This window comes from Cyanistes caeruleus, unplaced genomic scaffold, assembly GCF_971803275.1.
Source record: "Cyanistes caeruleus unplaced genomic scaffold, bCyaCae1.hap1.1 HAP1_SCAFFOLD_67, whole genome shotgun sequence".
In the NCBI taxonomy this organism is placed as follows: Eukaryota; Metazoa; Chordata; class Aves; order Passeriformes; family Paridae; genus Cyanistes; species Cyanistes caeruleus.
In genome coordinates, this window is record NW_028255885.1 from 2,667 (window position 1) to 17,273 (window position 14,607).

Below are 14,607 nucleotides of genomic sequence, written 5' to 3' on the forward strand. Positions count from 1 at the left end.
TGGGCCCCCGTTCTGACCTGCTTAATTTTTGTCTGCACACGAAGCAGGCCCGCATTTCCCATCTAGTCTTTTGGAAGCAGTTGTCCCCCCTCCCCCCGAGAACTTACTGGTTTATTTTGCAGAAGCTGCCACTTCAGGCAAACTTTTGCTATGTGTCCCTCCTGCCCACAGTTAAAACATGGAAAAGGCTGTTGGTGTATTTTTGGAGTAGCAGCAGCAGCAGCTGTTTTCTCCATTCTGTGTCCTTTTCCTCAAGGCTCTGGGGTGATGGCTCTCTTTGAGTACCAGTACAGGCTTCGATGATCAAGTCGAGGGTCAGTGGTGGCTCAAAGGGCAGGCCTAGGATGATCTTCTTGCAGACGTCATCAGCATTTGCTTGGGCCACCTGCATTATTATCTGTTCCTGTAGTTGATGACTCTCAACCTGCCTTTCCCCCTTGACTCAGAGCCTTTCAACAAAATCTATAAAAACCTCAAAGGGAAACTGTTTAATAGTCACATAACTTTGCTTAGATTCTTTTGTAGGCATAAGGATAAAGGCCTTCTCTGCAGCTCTCTTCACCTGTTCTAACACAGGCTGTGGTATTTTTTCAGCCTGCGTTCTAGCTTGTGACCAATCCCCTTCACCACACAAGTGGTCCATTGAGATACTGTTGTTATCTGCATCAATGGCACAGTCAGGGCTTTGCAAGAGCTCAGGAAAAAGCTCCTGTAATAATCTCTTCCATGTCCTCTCCCACAACAGATATTCTGTTTGGGTTAGAAGACATGCAAACAGATCCCTGATATCATCAAACATAGTGTGTTTGAGGAAAAGGTGGCCTTTAAAAGGCCTTTAAAATGTTCACTTTTTCTCCCAAATTCCATCTGAGCCTTGCAAAGCTCCTTTTTATACTGATGTGATAAACGGGCCAGGAGACCAGCTCCTTTTAAAAAGGCCTTTATTAAGCAGCACAGCTCTGGGGTGGGGGCCCGAGGGGTCGCGCACACCACCACTGCTCCCACTGGACACCGCAGAAGAGGAGGATCTGTGCAGCTCTGTCACTAGGGCAGAGCTGGGCCTTCCTTCCTCACGGGAGTCCCCGGGAAGACTCGTTCTTTCAGGCTCGTAGTCTAGGCTGTCATCCCAGTCGAGTCTCCTCGAGGTTATGTCGGCCTCTGGAAAGAAGTCAGGGGACTCCTCTGGGTCTTCCTTGTTAGATGGTGCTGGTTCTATTCCTTCCCTTTTGCGTGGCTCGTTGTTTTGGGGTCTTTTCCAGTCTGGGTGCATCCCATAAGTCTCTGGTCTCTCTCGTTTGCATAAAAGTCAGTATGTCATCTTCCTCCTCAGAGCGGTACAGCAACTTGGGAAAGGGATACAATGTTGCCATGTGGGAGTCTAGGAGCAGTGGGGGCAGTGCCTGGCTGAACACAGAACAAGAAACACAGGGTACAGCAACTTGGGAGAGGGGGCAGGGCCTGGCTGAACAAGGAACAAAAATATGGGGTACAGCAATTTGCGACAGGGGTACAAGGTAAGTAAACCTGGGACAGGGGTACAAGGTAAGTAAGGAGTTTACAAACAGCAACTGGAACGTATTATTCTTAACAATATCCCCCCTCTTATATTTTGATCGGGCTCTAGCCCGCATCAACCATTAACTTCTGGCTCTTGGGAATATTTATCTCTTAATTCTCGATATTGCTCATATATTTCCCTGGCAGTTTTGTGCTCTCGATCCTGACTTTGAGTCTCCATTAACATGATCCTGGCCTGCTTCTTATCTTTTATTTCAGGGATCTGGATGCTTGCTTGTACTGTGGTAGTCACTGTCTTGATTAGGCAGGGGATTAAACAGTGCAGGAACAAGAAACTTGCAAATGCACAGACAGCAATAAAGACTATTTTTTTCCACCACCCTTTTTTAAAGGACCAAAGGTCATTCCACCAGTCTGAGTTCACCAGAGGAGTCCATTCCTGGGTGCCCACATAAGCTATCTTTCGTATTTCTTTTGAGATGTTTTTGATTACCTCACTCTTATCATCTATCTCCAGGCAACATTCAGAGGAATTAAACTTTCCACAAATGCCTCCTTCATCTGCCAATAGGTAGTCCACCGCCAGCCGAATCTGATAGACTACAGCCCTGGTTTGTGCCAATTGTGTGCTAATGTGGTCTAAAGCAAGGGCAGTTCTGTTTGACACCACTTCTAATACTGCCTGGAGACGGATGATTCGGTTTAACATATAGACTGGGGTACGATACCCCCAGGATCCATCCTGGGCCCACGTGGCCGGTCCATATGTCTTAATTATTTCCTCAGGGGTCCAGATCTTCCCCTTCCATTTCTGATTGCTTCCTAGGTCCATTACATGCCTCCTCTTTCGACTGCCTTTTTTTAAGTCATCATACAAGGGGACTCCCAAGTATGACCCTGATTTCTTAGGTAGGAGAAAAAAAGCAGGCTTTATTATCCCTATTGTGCAGCTTCCTGCCCAATCTCCTGGGAGGTGGGTATAGGCAGTGCTCCCACAAATCCAAAATAAATACTCAGGGGCCTTCCAGAAAGTGTCCTGTGTGTCTGTAGGATGTTCCCAGTATTTTGAGAGTTCTCTTAACCCCCAAAAAGGGTTTATTCCTTTTTCTGCGCACTCATACAGTTTGTACACCTCATGATAAATACACCCCCTTTCCTTTCTCCCAGTGGCCCAATACCTGTTTGGTTCTTGGGGAATCCACCTGCTACCTGAGTGTTTCACCGTCAGGTATCTTTTGCAGGCCATTTTTCCCACAGGGGTTTTGTATCTTCTTCCTGTCCTTTTAATGCATTCTTCCCCAATCACTCTTGCTTTCAGATCCCATTGTTCCCGTCCCCTGTTCCCTGTCTGGGGTTTTTGCTCAGTTAATTTCCACCTTAGAATGTCTAAAGGTGCCAGGCTGATCCCTTCCCAGGGCCAAATATCTGACATCTGGGTGTTCCCACATACCCAACAATTGGTTAAGTTTAACTCTCTGCTGATTCTCTCCATCAGGTCAATGAATAGGTTCTTACCTCGTGTTTCATCCAGATCACCTTTCCTTATCTTCAATTGTTTTTCTTTTATTACATCATTCAGTCCCTCCTGTTCAAAGCAGAGCCAGGATTCTCCTACAGGGCATTCTCCAAGCAGACGTTGCCTAAATGAGGCAGTATTTCTAGTAATCCAATATGTCTTTCCTTCCTCCTGACATGTTTCCAATTTGGTGTGATCAAAACAGGTGGGATTGATGTTTGTGTGGACCCTCATCAGTGATCCTAGATCCTCTCCATCATATAGGGGATAGTAGCACTTTGTACATGCTTCTCCACTGTCCCCTATCCCAAGGCTCACCAGCTGGACCAACACCAGTCCACCTAAGAGTCCGGTATGAGCTAGTTTTGTTCTAGGGAGCTTCATGGCTCACCTTCCCTGTTAGCCTCACCCGGTCTTGCCTCTTAGGTCTTTTTGGGGGATCAGGAGAGATGGTATGGTCCTTTTCCTCCCACCTTCTTCTTTAATTTAGTTGCCTTTTTGGAGAATGTCCTGTGGGAGAAGTTAATGTGTGGGGTTTTCATTCAACCAACTTTGCTAACATCAAAATTATTTTACAGCAACAACCACAAGAACTTTAAGAACACTCCCAGTTAAACCAACTCACTCAGCAGAGTTCTGCAGTCTTTGTTTATATTCTTTCTCTCTCAGTCTGTTTTCTGGCTGCCTCTTAAGAGTCACTCTTAGACTGGTAGGATCTGTAATGGCAGTCCACTTGGGAGAATTCGTGGGGGATTTTTCTGTGCCTTGTCCACAGTCAGGAGGAGGCGATACCGGTCCTTTTACACGTGAGACGTGAGTCCACCCCTTTTCTTGGGTCCGAATAGCAGCGTGGGTCACCAGCAGAACCTGGAAGGGACCTTCAAATTTCGGGGTTAAGGGGGTGTCTTTCCAGGATTTAATCAATACCCAATCCCCCGGATTGATCTGGTGGATGTTTGTGTCAAGTGGGAAGGTTTGGGGGAGATATCCTCTCTTTCTTAGGTTATTCAGGGTCCTCCCAATTGTCTCTAGGTACTTTTTAGCTATTTCTTCCCCTTCTATGTAATCTCCAGTGCTGTAAGGGGTCATTAGAAAGGGGAGCCCAAACATCATTTCATATGGGGAGGCACCAAGGTCAGATCGTGGCCTGGTTCTGATTCTCAGGAGGGCGAGAGGCAAACACTTTAACCAGTTCATCTGGGTCTCAGCTATTAGTTTTGTTAACACATTTTTTAATGTCTTGTTCATACGTTCCACCCGACCCGAACTCTGGGGGTGCCATGGAGTGTGCAGTCTCCACTTTATTCCTAGAGCCTTTACAATGGCCTGTAAGGCTTGGGAGGTGAAATGGGATCCCCTGTCTGAGTCAATGGTATTCACTAGCCCATATCTGGGGATAATACTTTCCAGTATTACCCGGGCGACTTCTTCTGCTGTCTCTTTTTTTGTGGGGAATGCCTCTACCCAATGGGTTAGATGGTCAACTATCACCAATAGGTGTTTATATCCTTGTATAGGAGGCATTTCCGTGAAGTCTACTTGCACACTCTGGAATGGTCTCATGGCTAACTCTCTTCCCCCAGGTTCAGCCTTTCTCATTACTTTCTGGTTTACCTTCTGGCATATTACACACCCCTTTGTTATGGCCTTTGCTAGATCATAAACTCCCAAGCATAAGTTTTCCCTCAGAAAATGATCACACAACCCTTGGGTTCCCCAATGCGTCAGTTCATGTATCTCATTTAATATTTTCCGGGCTAAAGCCTTGTTCAGAAACTTTCGCCCATCTGAGGTTAACCATTCCCCTTGTTCCCCTTGAGACAGTTCTAATTTTTTTATTACTTCCCACTCTTTCTTGGTAAATATTGGTTCCTTCTTTCCTTCCTCTTCAGTTACTACCTCATCCAGTTTAAAAACTTTCACCGATTCCTTTGGATCTAAGGCCACTTCTTTAGCTGCTTGGTCAGCAAGTCGGTTCCCTCTGCTTTCTAAGGAGTCTCCCTTCTGATGCCCCTTCATGTGGACCACTGCAATCTCTGTGGGTTTGGTCAAGGACTCTAATACTGATTTAATCAGCCCTTCATGTGCCAGGTTCTTCCCTTTGGAGTTCAGGTAGCCTCTCTCCTCCCAGATCTTACCAAAGGTATGGACTATCCCAAAGGCATACTTTGAATCTGTATAGATGGTTCCTTTTTCTCTCTCTAGCAAGTCCAGACCCCTCTTTAGAGCATGAACCTCACAGCACTGAGCTGACCAACTGGGGGGTAGTCTCCCTTTTTCTAGGACCTCTAGTTTTCCTTCCCCTACCTCTATGACCACTGCATACCCTTATTGTAGTTGCAAAAACACTCGCTCGCGGTGAGAGACTTCTCCAGGGTCAAGCTGTTCAAGTATAAGCGATTTATTATAAGAGTAAAAGGAGGGGAGACCCGTGTCCGCCACCAGCCTTGGCGTCCACATGGTCTGGGGGAGGGGAGAGAGACCAGGTAGAGCAGGGAAGGTGAGGTTGGAAGGGAGAGGGAGGGAGTAAGAGCGGAACAGAGGGAAGGAGTAGGGAAGGCGAGAGGGGTAGGAACAGGGAGAGGGGGCTGAGAGTTAAGAGGGGGGAGAGGGGAGAGGGGTAAAGGGAGGAGGGAAGAGAGAAGAGGCAAGAGGTAAGAGGTAAGAGTAAAGAGTAAAGAGTAAAGAGAGCGAAGTTCTTGTTACAATCCAATATATCTTTTTCTATCGTGAATATTCTAATTACCAGAAACCAATCACCATGAGACACACCCACTAAAGAATTTACATACAACCTATGGGCTTCCCTATATTAACATACAGTGTTGCATTTTATACTCTACAGAGCTTTACAAGTTCTTTCCTTGCTTCTTTACTTTTGGACTCTTCTTATCAGCAGAAGGACATTGTTTTATCAACAGGGATTCTCCTCTAGCTGGCTAGGCTATTGTTCTTTGGTTAACCAGTACTCAGTATCCTATAACTCAAAGCAGGCTTTCATTTCTACTTTGATTCTAGCCTTCATATTTTCACAATCTAGTGCCAAACAATCACATTCATAAGGTTTCCCTGTTTCACCTTCCCCAACATACCCTGAATATCTTTTCCCCTCCACCACCCTGGAGGAACCATCAGTAAATAGTACCTTCCCATAGGGCAGGGGTACATCTCCCAGATCCTCCCTCACTTTGGTTTGGAGATTTACCAATTCTAAGCAGTCATGTTCTAATTCAGGCAGAGGCTCCCCTGACAAAAATTGTGCCGGGTTTAGGCCCTTGGAGGTTACTAGCTCCAAATTGCTAGTATCCATTAGGATGACTTCATATTTTAATATCCTGGCATCTGTCAGCCACTGCTGAGCCTTTCGGCTCAAGATTGTTTTTAAATCATGTGGTGTGTGGACTCTGATCTTACCCTGTAGGGTTAGCTTTTGGGCCTCTTCTATTAAAATGGCAGCAGCAGCTATTGATTGCACGCAGGTGGGCCACCCACGAGCTACTGGGTCCAGCAGTTTGGATAGATAGGCTATGGGCTTACGACATCCTCCCCATTCCTGGGTCAGAACCCCATATGCATCCCTTCTTCAGAGTTGACAAACAAATCAAATTCTTTCTTTAGGTCAGGCAGGCTTAAAACTGGTGCTGTGGACAGCTTAACCTTTAGCTGATTTAATTGCGCTTCATCTTCAGCTGTCCACTTTATGGGTTCACAATCAACCAGCTTTTCATAAAGAAACTTGACGCTCTGAGTATATTGTTCTATCCATAGTTTGCAATATCCAAAAAGGCCTAAGAGTTTTCTTATGTCTCTCTTTGTTTTTGGTGCAGGTATGGCTAGAATGCCTGATACTCTCTCTGGGCTCAGTTCCTTACTGCCCTGTCTTATTATGTGTCCCAAGTAAATGACTTTGGGCTCTACAAACTGTAATTTATTCCGAGACACCCTTAACCCTTTGGTCCCCAAGAAGTTTAACAGCCGCACACTGGTTTTTCTTACCCTGTCTTGATCTTCCCCTGATATCAAGAGATCATCAACATATTGTAAAATTTGGATGTCACCTTCGGGATCAAATTGGCTCAGTAATTCTTCTAACGCTTGCCCAAAAAGGTTCGGAGACTCTGTAAAGCCTTGAGGCAACCGAGTCCACCTTAGCTGTTGTTTTCTTTTCTTTTCAGGATATTCCCATTCAAAGGCAAACCAATCACGGCATTCTTCTGCTAGGGGACATGCCCAGAATGCATCCTTTAGATCGATAACTGTGAATCAAACATGTTCATTGGGTACTTGACTCAGGAGGGTGTATGGATTCGACACCACTGGGTGCCTGGTAACAGTCCTCTTATTCACTTCCCTCAGGTCTTGGACTAACTGGTACTTCCCTTCTGCTTTTTTAACAGCCAAAATCGGGGTGTTATGGGGGGACATGCATGGCTCTAAAATGCCTTCTGCCAGCAGGTGATCAACAACTGGGGCCAATCCTTTTCTGCTCTCTAGGGACATTGGGTACTGCCTGATCCTGATAGGAGGGGTTTTCTTCTGGATTTCAATCTTTATTGGGGAAATATCTAAATATCCAAACTTCCCTTCTTCCGCCCAAACCTCAGAGTTAATCTCTTCTATATCTTTGGTTGTTAGCTTCATCATATGGACCACCATTTTTCCGTTCACTGGTATTACTCCCACTCCCAGTTGTACCTGCAAGTCTCTTCCCAGCAAGTTAGTCTCTAAGTCTGGTAGGTACACGAAGTCTGCATAGCACTGCCGAGAATTTCCTTTCACTTCAACATTTTTTATCACAGGAGCCATGAAGGGTTTTCCCTCAGCTCCTGACACTTCACAAACTTTGTTGCTTAAAAACATTCCAGTTGGGAGCTTGTTCAAACTTGAACGGTCTGCTCCCGTGTCTGCTAAAAATTCTACTTCCTCACTCTGGGGACCTACCTCAAGGTTTACCAGGGGCTCTTCTCGGTGTTTCATCGGGTCCTCTATTACATATAGCCCCTGACACCCCTAATCACGACTTTCCTCTCCCCTTAAGATTTTCTCCATGACATCCTGCTCTCTAGCTATTTCCTCATCCAGGGATAATTTCTTGCAGTCTCTTTTGAGATGTCCAATCTCTCCACAGTAGTAACACCTCCCACTCACTCGAGAGTTCCTAGGGTTGGTCCATGGAGACATAACCGATTTCTTCCTATCTCCCTCAAACTGGGACTTTGGCTTTCCATCACTTTGTTGATTCCTATCTGTCTGATCCTTGTCTGCCCTAACAATCTCCCGGGCCACCGCCACCATGAGCTTTGTCCTTGTCTTCGTCTTCTCCTCTTCTCTCCTCAAGTAGACTTTTAGAGCTTCTTTTTAGAGATAGCTCATTGATCCCCTTTTCTTGCCAGTCCTCTAGTTTTTCAAGCTTCCTCCTGATATCAGGCCAGGACTTAGTCACAAACTGCACTTTTAATAACACCTGGCCCTCAGGGCTGTCAGGGTCTATGTTTGAATACAGCTGAAAATTTCTCCTCAACCTATTCAACCAGGTGGCTGGAGTCTCGTCCTTCTCCTGGGTCCCATCAAAGGCTAGTTTTGTGTTATTACCCCGGGGAACTGATTCCTTAATACCCTTCACTATTAGGGACCTGTAGTCCCTCATGTTCCGTCTTCCCTCCTCCCTGTTAGGATCCCACCCTGGATCTACTTGTGGGAGTTTATACTCTCCTGGGAGTCCTGATCTATTCTCCCTTTCCCAGATTCGTATCCCCGCAGTACGGATCATGGCTACCTCTTCAGGGTTAAATAAGATGTTTAAAGTAGAGTTTAACTCCCCCCAGGTGTAAGTATTTGGACCCAGGAACTGGTCTACCTGGTTGGCTATCCCTACTGGGTCTTCAACTAAGTTCCCTAGCTCTTTCTTGAATCCCCGGACTTCTGAAGCTGTCAATGGGGCATTGACAAACCCTACCCCTCCAGCTATTCCTCCCATAGGGACTTCTCTCAGGGGAAGGAGCTTAGTTGTCTTAGATCGTGTGTGACAGTAGGGTCCATCTCCAAAATCTTGTTCTTGACTAGGGGTGGGAGTCCTAGGGAGCTGCTGGTTGTTAGGAGGAGGAGGATTGGTATTAAATTTGGGGGTACTCAGTTCCCAGTTGGGAGGGGGCAAAGGGACGGTACTAGGCGAGGGAGAAGAAACTTGGTCTGATGTAGGGGTTTCTGGAGGTAAGGGGGAGGTAGGAAGTAGATTAGAAAGGACTGGGGCCACCAACGGTGGTGGGGTTGAGGAAAAGGGTATCGGGATAGTAGAGGAAGCTGAAGATGTAGAGGGGGATTGGTTTGGGTGGAAAGGGTTTGAATCGGGTGTACAAGGGTTTTGTGGGGGTGATGCAGAAGGGGAAAAGGTCGGGGAATTGGGTGAAGAAGTCTGGGGTGCTGTTGGGTATGTAGGAGGAGGGGGTAGATGATCTAGGGGGTCCCATTTACTACCTGTTTCGCTAGCTTCTTTTTCTTGCTTCTTACTTTCTTTCCCTTCCCCCTTCTCTTCCTTCAACTTACATACTTTCACCATCTCTGTGTCTGCTCTTTGTTTCAGCCACAAGGCTGCATAACTGATCTCTTCTGGACTTGAGCCTCTTCTGGTTTTCAGATGCTGGTACAGTTGGGAGCACATCCAAGGATCTTTAGTACCATACCAAGGCCACTGTCCTTGTATCTCTAGTTTGGGCCAGACCTCTATACAGTAATGGATCATCTTGATCCGGTCCAGGCCCTTGGTGGCCTCTTGTGCATCCCAGCAATTTAACATTTGCCCTAGTGGGCTATCGGGGGGAATGGTTCTGGTGGCCTCTTCATTCCCCTTGGGACCTACTCTCTTACTTAAACACTGTCCCATTGCTCCTCCTACCTCTGGACCTTCACTTAAAACTTACGGTGCCTTTTCCTGAATAAAACTGGAACTGACAGACAACACAACTTCCAACCAACTTAAAACTGGCTCTTACTTAAATTAAACTTTATAAAGGTGCTCCTACTCAAACTGAAAATTTCTAATGACGGACAACTGACCTTTCAAACCTCAACAAAAACTCACACTTTAGGAACTCACTCTCTCCTTTCACACTAGGGAATACACTCAATCTTATCACACAAGAATCCACACCCTTTCTTACACTCGGCCGGCCTTCCACTCACACTTTAAATTTTCTGGGGCTTGCAGTCTCCGCTTGCCCCGGGGGTTAGGTCCCAGCGGGGCTTGCAGGTTCCGCTTGCCCCTCCCTACACCCCAATCCCGTTCCCCTCGTGCCTCGCCTCCCTGACCCCCTTGCCAGCGAAGACTATGAGCACTCCTGGGTCGACGTCGGGGGGACCCTAGCACTAGACGCTCCTGGGACCTTCCCCCGTCCCTGTCTCAGTGCCGTCCACAAGATTTGGTCATCAGGGCTCACCCCGGAACCTCCTGCCCCTCCACTCCCTGACTATCCCCCTTCCCCAGTGAGAATAGCTTCTGCGCGAGGGCTGACTGTAAGTGAGTGGTGGGAGAATTCCCCCTTGCCTCCTAGCCGCTCCGCCCACCAGGGAATGGCTTCGGCTAAGGGATGCATGAGTGTATTACTCTAGCTGCCTCGCCCGCCCGCGCAGACTACCTTCCCCTGTGCTCTCCGGCAGCAGGTTAACGACCTCCCTTCTCAGGAACCCCCTGAGCCAAGACTGAGCCGCGACAACTAGAGCCTTTCAGCACGTCCTGTGTCACAGACCCTGGGAAGCGAGGGCCCTTCGCTGACCACCTGGTGCCGGTAGGGCCTGGGGACCCCCAATTCCAATTCCCCGGTCAGGTCGTCTAAGTACCCAAGCAGGGGGGGTGTGTTCACTCACATCGAACCTAGGCACCCCCACACACCACCCCGGGAGTTACCTAGATTGCCTGCGTGTGACTCTCACTCACCTAGGCCTTCCACACGCCCGGAGCAGCCTAGGCCGTTTAGCCCTTTTCAGTAGAGGGGCCTACCCCTATGTGCGCCACTCACTCTCTTAGGTACCCTCTGCGCACTCAGAGGGGGGCTTTTATCCCCAGGAGACACCTCACTCGTTTCTCTGGGCCCAAGTGAGCCTCTTTCGCTTCCTGCCGTTCCCGGCCGGCCCCCTCGCGGGAGTCCGGAACCGTGGTACTGGGCAGTCCGCACTCGCCCCGGGGGTCTGAGCTGCCAGCCCCCGTCTCACTCACACATCCACTCACTCGCCTCCTACTCCCGCCACCGGTGGCTTACCCAATCCGGCGCTCTTCTGCGATGTCGATCCCAGGCTGTTCTTCTGGGTCTGGTATAGCCAGCTGTCCCCCGGAGGCCCAATAGAGTGGGCGGCCGTCCCGTCCCTGGTCCTCTTCAGGGCGTGGCTATCCCGGATGAGCCCCCAAGCTGTGATAAACGGGCCAGGAGACCAGCTCCTTTTAAAAAGGCCTTTATTAAGCAGCACAGCTCTGGGGTGGGGGCCCGAGGGGTCGCGCACACCGCCACTGCTCCCACTGGACACCGCAGAAGAGGAGGATCTGTGCAGCTCTGTCACTAGGGCAGAGCTGGGCCTTCCTTCCTCACGGGAGTCCCCGGGAAGACTCGTTCTTTCAGGCTCGTAGTCTAGGCTGTCATCCCAGTCGAGTCTCCTCGAGGTTATGTCGGCCTCTGGAAAGAAGTCAGGGGACTCCTCTGGGTCTTCCTTGTTAGATGGTGCTGGTTCTATTCCTTCCCTTTTGCGTGGCTCGTTGTTTTGGGGTCTTTTCCAGTCTGGGTGCATCCCATAAGTCTCTGGTCTCTCTCGTTTGCATAAAAGTCAGTATGTCATCTTCCTCCTCAGAGCGGTACAGCAACTTGGGAAAGGGATACAATGTTGCCATGTGGGAGTCTAGGAGCAGTGGGGGCAGTGCCTGGCTGAACACAGAACAAGAAACACAGGGTACAGCAACTTGGGAGAGGGGGCAGGGCCTGGCTGAACAAGGAACAAAAATATGGGGTACAGCAATTTGCGACAGGGGTACAAGGTAAGTAAACCTGGGACAGGGGTACAAGGTAAGTAAGGAGTTTACAAACAGCAACTGGAACGTATTATTCTTAACAATATCCTGGGACCGGGGTACAAGATAAATAAGGAGTTTACAAACAGCAACTGTAACATATTATTCTTAACAACTGATAATCAAAAGGTTGCCACTTAGGGGTTCTTCTTGTTCGGGTATAGGTAACAGGTGCAGCAAAGGGGATGGTCTCCTGTTCCAGATTCTGTTTTTTGGGCTTGTGGCTTCTGGTTCCCACGCCATTGTGCAAACCCAAAGCTGGAAGAGGATGAGAGCTGCTGGAGGAGGGAACAGGGGTGGGACAGCAATTGGAATGGGAGTTGCTGATCACAGGTGACATCATGGGAAGAGATGATGTCAGGGGAACAGGAGGCAGAGCCAGTGGAAAGGAAGGGGTGGGGTTTGAGGAGAGGGAAGGAGGAGGGGCATGGCCATAGGGGTGGCGTCAGAGGATAGGAAGGGGTTCACCTGGAAGAACTAGGGTGAAAGGGAATCTAGGAAGAAAAAGCATAAGGTGGGGATCAAGCCATGTGGCTTCCACACTCTTGTCTCTCTTGAGGGTCATTCTGAGGGGCAAGGGAGGACTCAGGAAAAACTTGGGAATCTCCTTTGAGGGCATTCACTTGTACTGGAGGGTTAACAACTGGGAAATAAGGGTTTAGGAAAGGGTCCTTGACAGTGTGGCCATCACTCTCAAGGCACGGGTACCGAGAAGGGTGTGGGAGGCCAGGGAGTTGGTAGCACTCCTGCGCTTCATTGCGGTTTGCCTGGCACAGTCTTCCCAATGCAGGGGACAAGGATTTTGGATCAGGTGAAGGGGGAGCTGGGGGCATTAGTTTGAGTCTTTCCTCCACTTTCTTTTCTTCAACTATTACTGATTGAATTAGCACAAACAATTAAAACAATTTGGCAACTGAAACATCACCTTTATTTGTCAAGGCTGTTAATTTGTTCCCAAATACACCCCAGAAGAGGATGGTTGATATTTCCTCTGAGGATAACCTTGGAAAGGGGAGGAAAAGCCATTTTAAACAAACTTTTTCAGCAACCCTTTTGAAAACTTTCTTTTCCCACCCTCCAGAGCACACAGAAATTTAAAATAGATCAGTCTCTGCTGTGCTCCCAATTTCACACCCCTTTTCTTTGATGTTAACCTGATGGCACAGGAAAAATCTACCCTCCTCTGCAGCAAAAGAAACAACAATCTACAGATAAAGGTTCCACAGCCAGTCTCAGGGACAGGGTGGTTTCTGCAGCCAATTATCATGGCCTGTAGGTTTGTGGTCCCCCCTCCACCACCCCCAGGGGGCAATGCACCCTTCCCACAACTTCTGAGCACCTTCATCTTAACTTGGGGAATACTCACCCTCTTTTGGTCCACTAGACATGGGCTGCAGAGAAGTCCTCTTCAGGGAAGTGGTCCTCTGGATGATAAGGGTTATCACTTCCTCCCCTTAAGAGCTACCAGAGAAAAACCAATCTGCTGCACTTACAGGCAGCTGGAGGCCAGAACTTCCTGGGTAAAATCCACAGTTCGTCTGTGGGGTCGGTTCACAGGGCCCCATGGTGGGCGTCAGCTATCATATTGGGCCGGAGCTTATCTGGCTCTATCACTTTGGCCTGCTTCAGGAGTAGGCCACTCCCCAGGAGCAGGATGACCCAAGGTGCAACTAGAGCACTTGCTCAACAGCTTTTTGGCTGTCAGTCTGTGCTCTGAGGAGGCAGGGACAAGAGGGAGGTCTTTTGCATGGGATAATAGAGGATTTATTGCTCTGAGGAATCTTGGGGGTAAAAGACAGAAAATGCGAGCATGCAACAGCTGAAATAGGGAGGTGGCTCAAAGGGAGAGTAAAAAGCATCAGCTAATCAGAGATATCCTGGGGAAGGTAAAAGGCAGAGTTCACAAAATCATCATCCAATGAGGGAGGTAGCGGGGGAAAGTTGGGTCACATGGACTAATCCAGTGTTGAAGTTTAGGGGATTTCTGAAGTGGAATTCCAAGCATGTAGTGGGCCTAAGGTAGGATTGACAGGGGACTCAGAGTAGATTGACAATGTGGAGTGGGACAGTCTCATTTGGACCAAACCATCAACTTAGGTAATAACCGAACATACCGTTAACAAGAAACACACTGCATCAATGTTCAGCTTCTGATACCCTAGTAACTTCACAGGCACCTTACAACCTACCTGAGACATAATAACTAATAATCCTCCTATCTTGATATTTTTCAGAATTGCATGGAATTTTGGTGAGTACTTAAAATGTAATGTTTTGGCTTCAGGCTTGTCATCTAAAAAAAAGTTTACTGAATTCCTACTCCTAATAAAAAAACTATTTGTTTTGTGTGATTCATGCAAATATCAGTGAATTTCAAATGGTGTGAAATTCTTGACTACCAAGTATTTTAGATAAATTTTTAGAGCAAGTTAATGTGATTTTATAACACCACTCATGAACCAAAACCAGCAAGGACATCAGTTAAAAAAAAAAAAAAAAAGAAAAAGAAAAAAAAAAGTGGCTT

At 47.8% G+C, this 14,607-nt stretch overlaps 1 protein-coding gene across 1 annotated transcript; it reads right to left on the minus strand.

Annotated features, from left to right (window-relative positions):
* Positions 1 to 927: 927 nt before the first annotated feature.
* On the minus strand, positions 928 to 12,155 carry LOC147647074 (uncharacterized). The gene is made up of 2 exons (XM_086872636.1): positions 11,287 to 12,155; positions 928 to 3,912 (listed from the first exon to the last, which is right to left on the minus strand). Exons 1-2 carry the CDS (start codon positions 11,804 to 11,806, stop codon positions 3,656 to 3,658), a joined length of 777 nt encoding a protein of 258 aa, XP_086728762.1. The 5' UTR covers positions 11,807 to 12,155; the 3' UTR covers positions 928 to 3,655.
* Positions 12,156 to 14,607: the final 2,452 nt, after the last annotated feature.

Bases quoted from the DNA above. Each gene is read 5' to 3' on its own strand.
- LOC147647074 (XM_086872636.1), bottom strand. From the start codon at position 11,806: ATGCACCCAGACTGGAAAAGACCCCAAAACAACGAGCCACGCAAAAGG. The intron at 3,913-11,286 runs GTAAGCCACCGG...CGAAATTTGAAG, and splicing joins GCAGAAGAGCGCCGGATTGG to GTCCCTTCCAGGTTCTGCTG.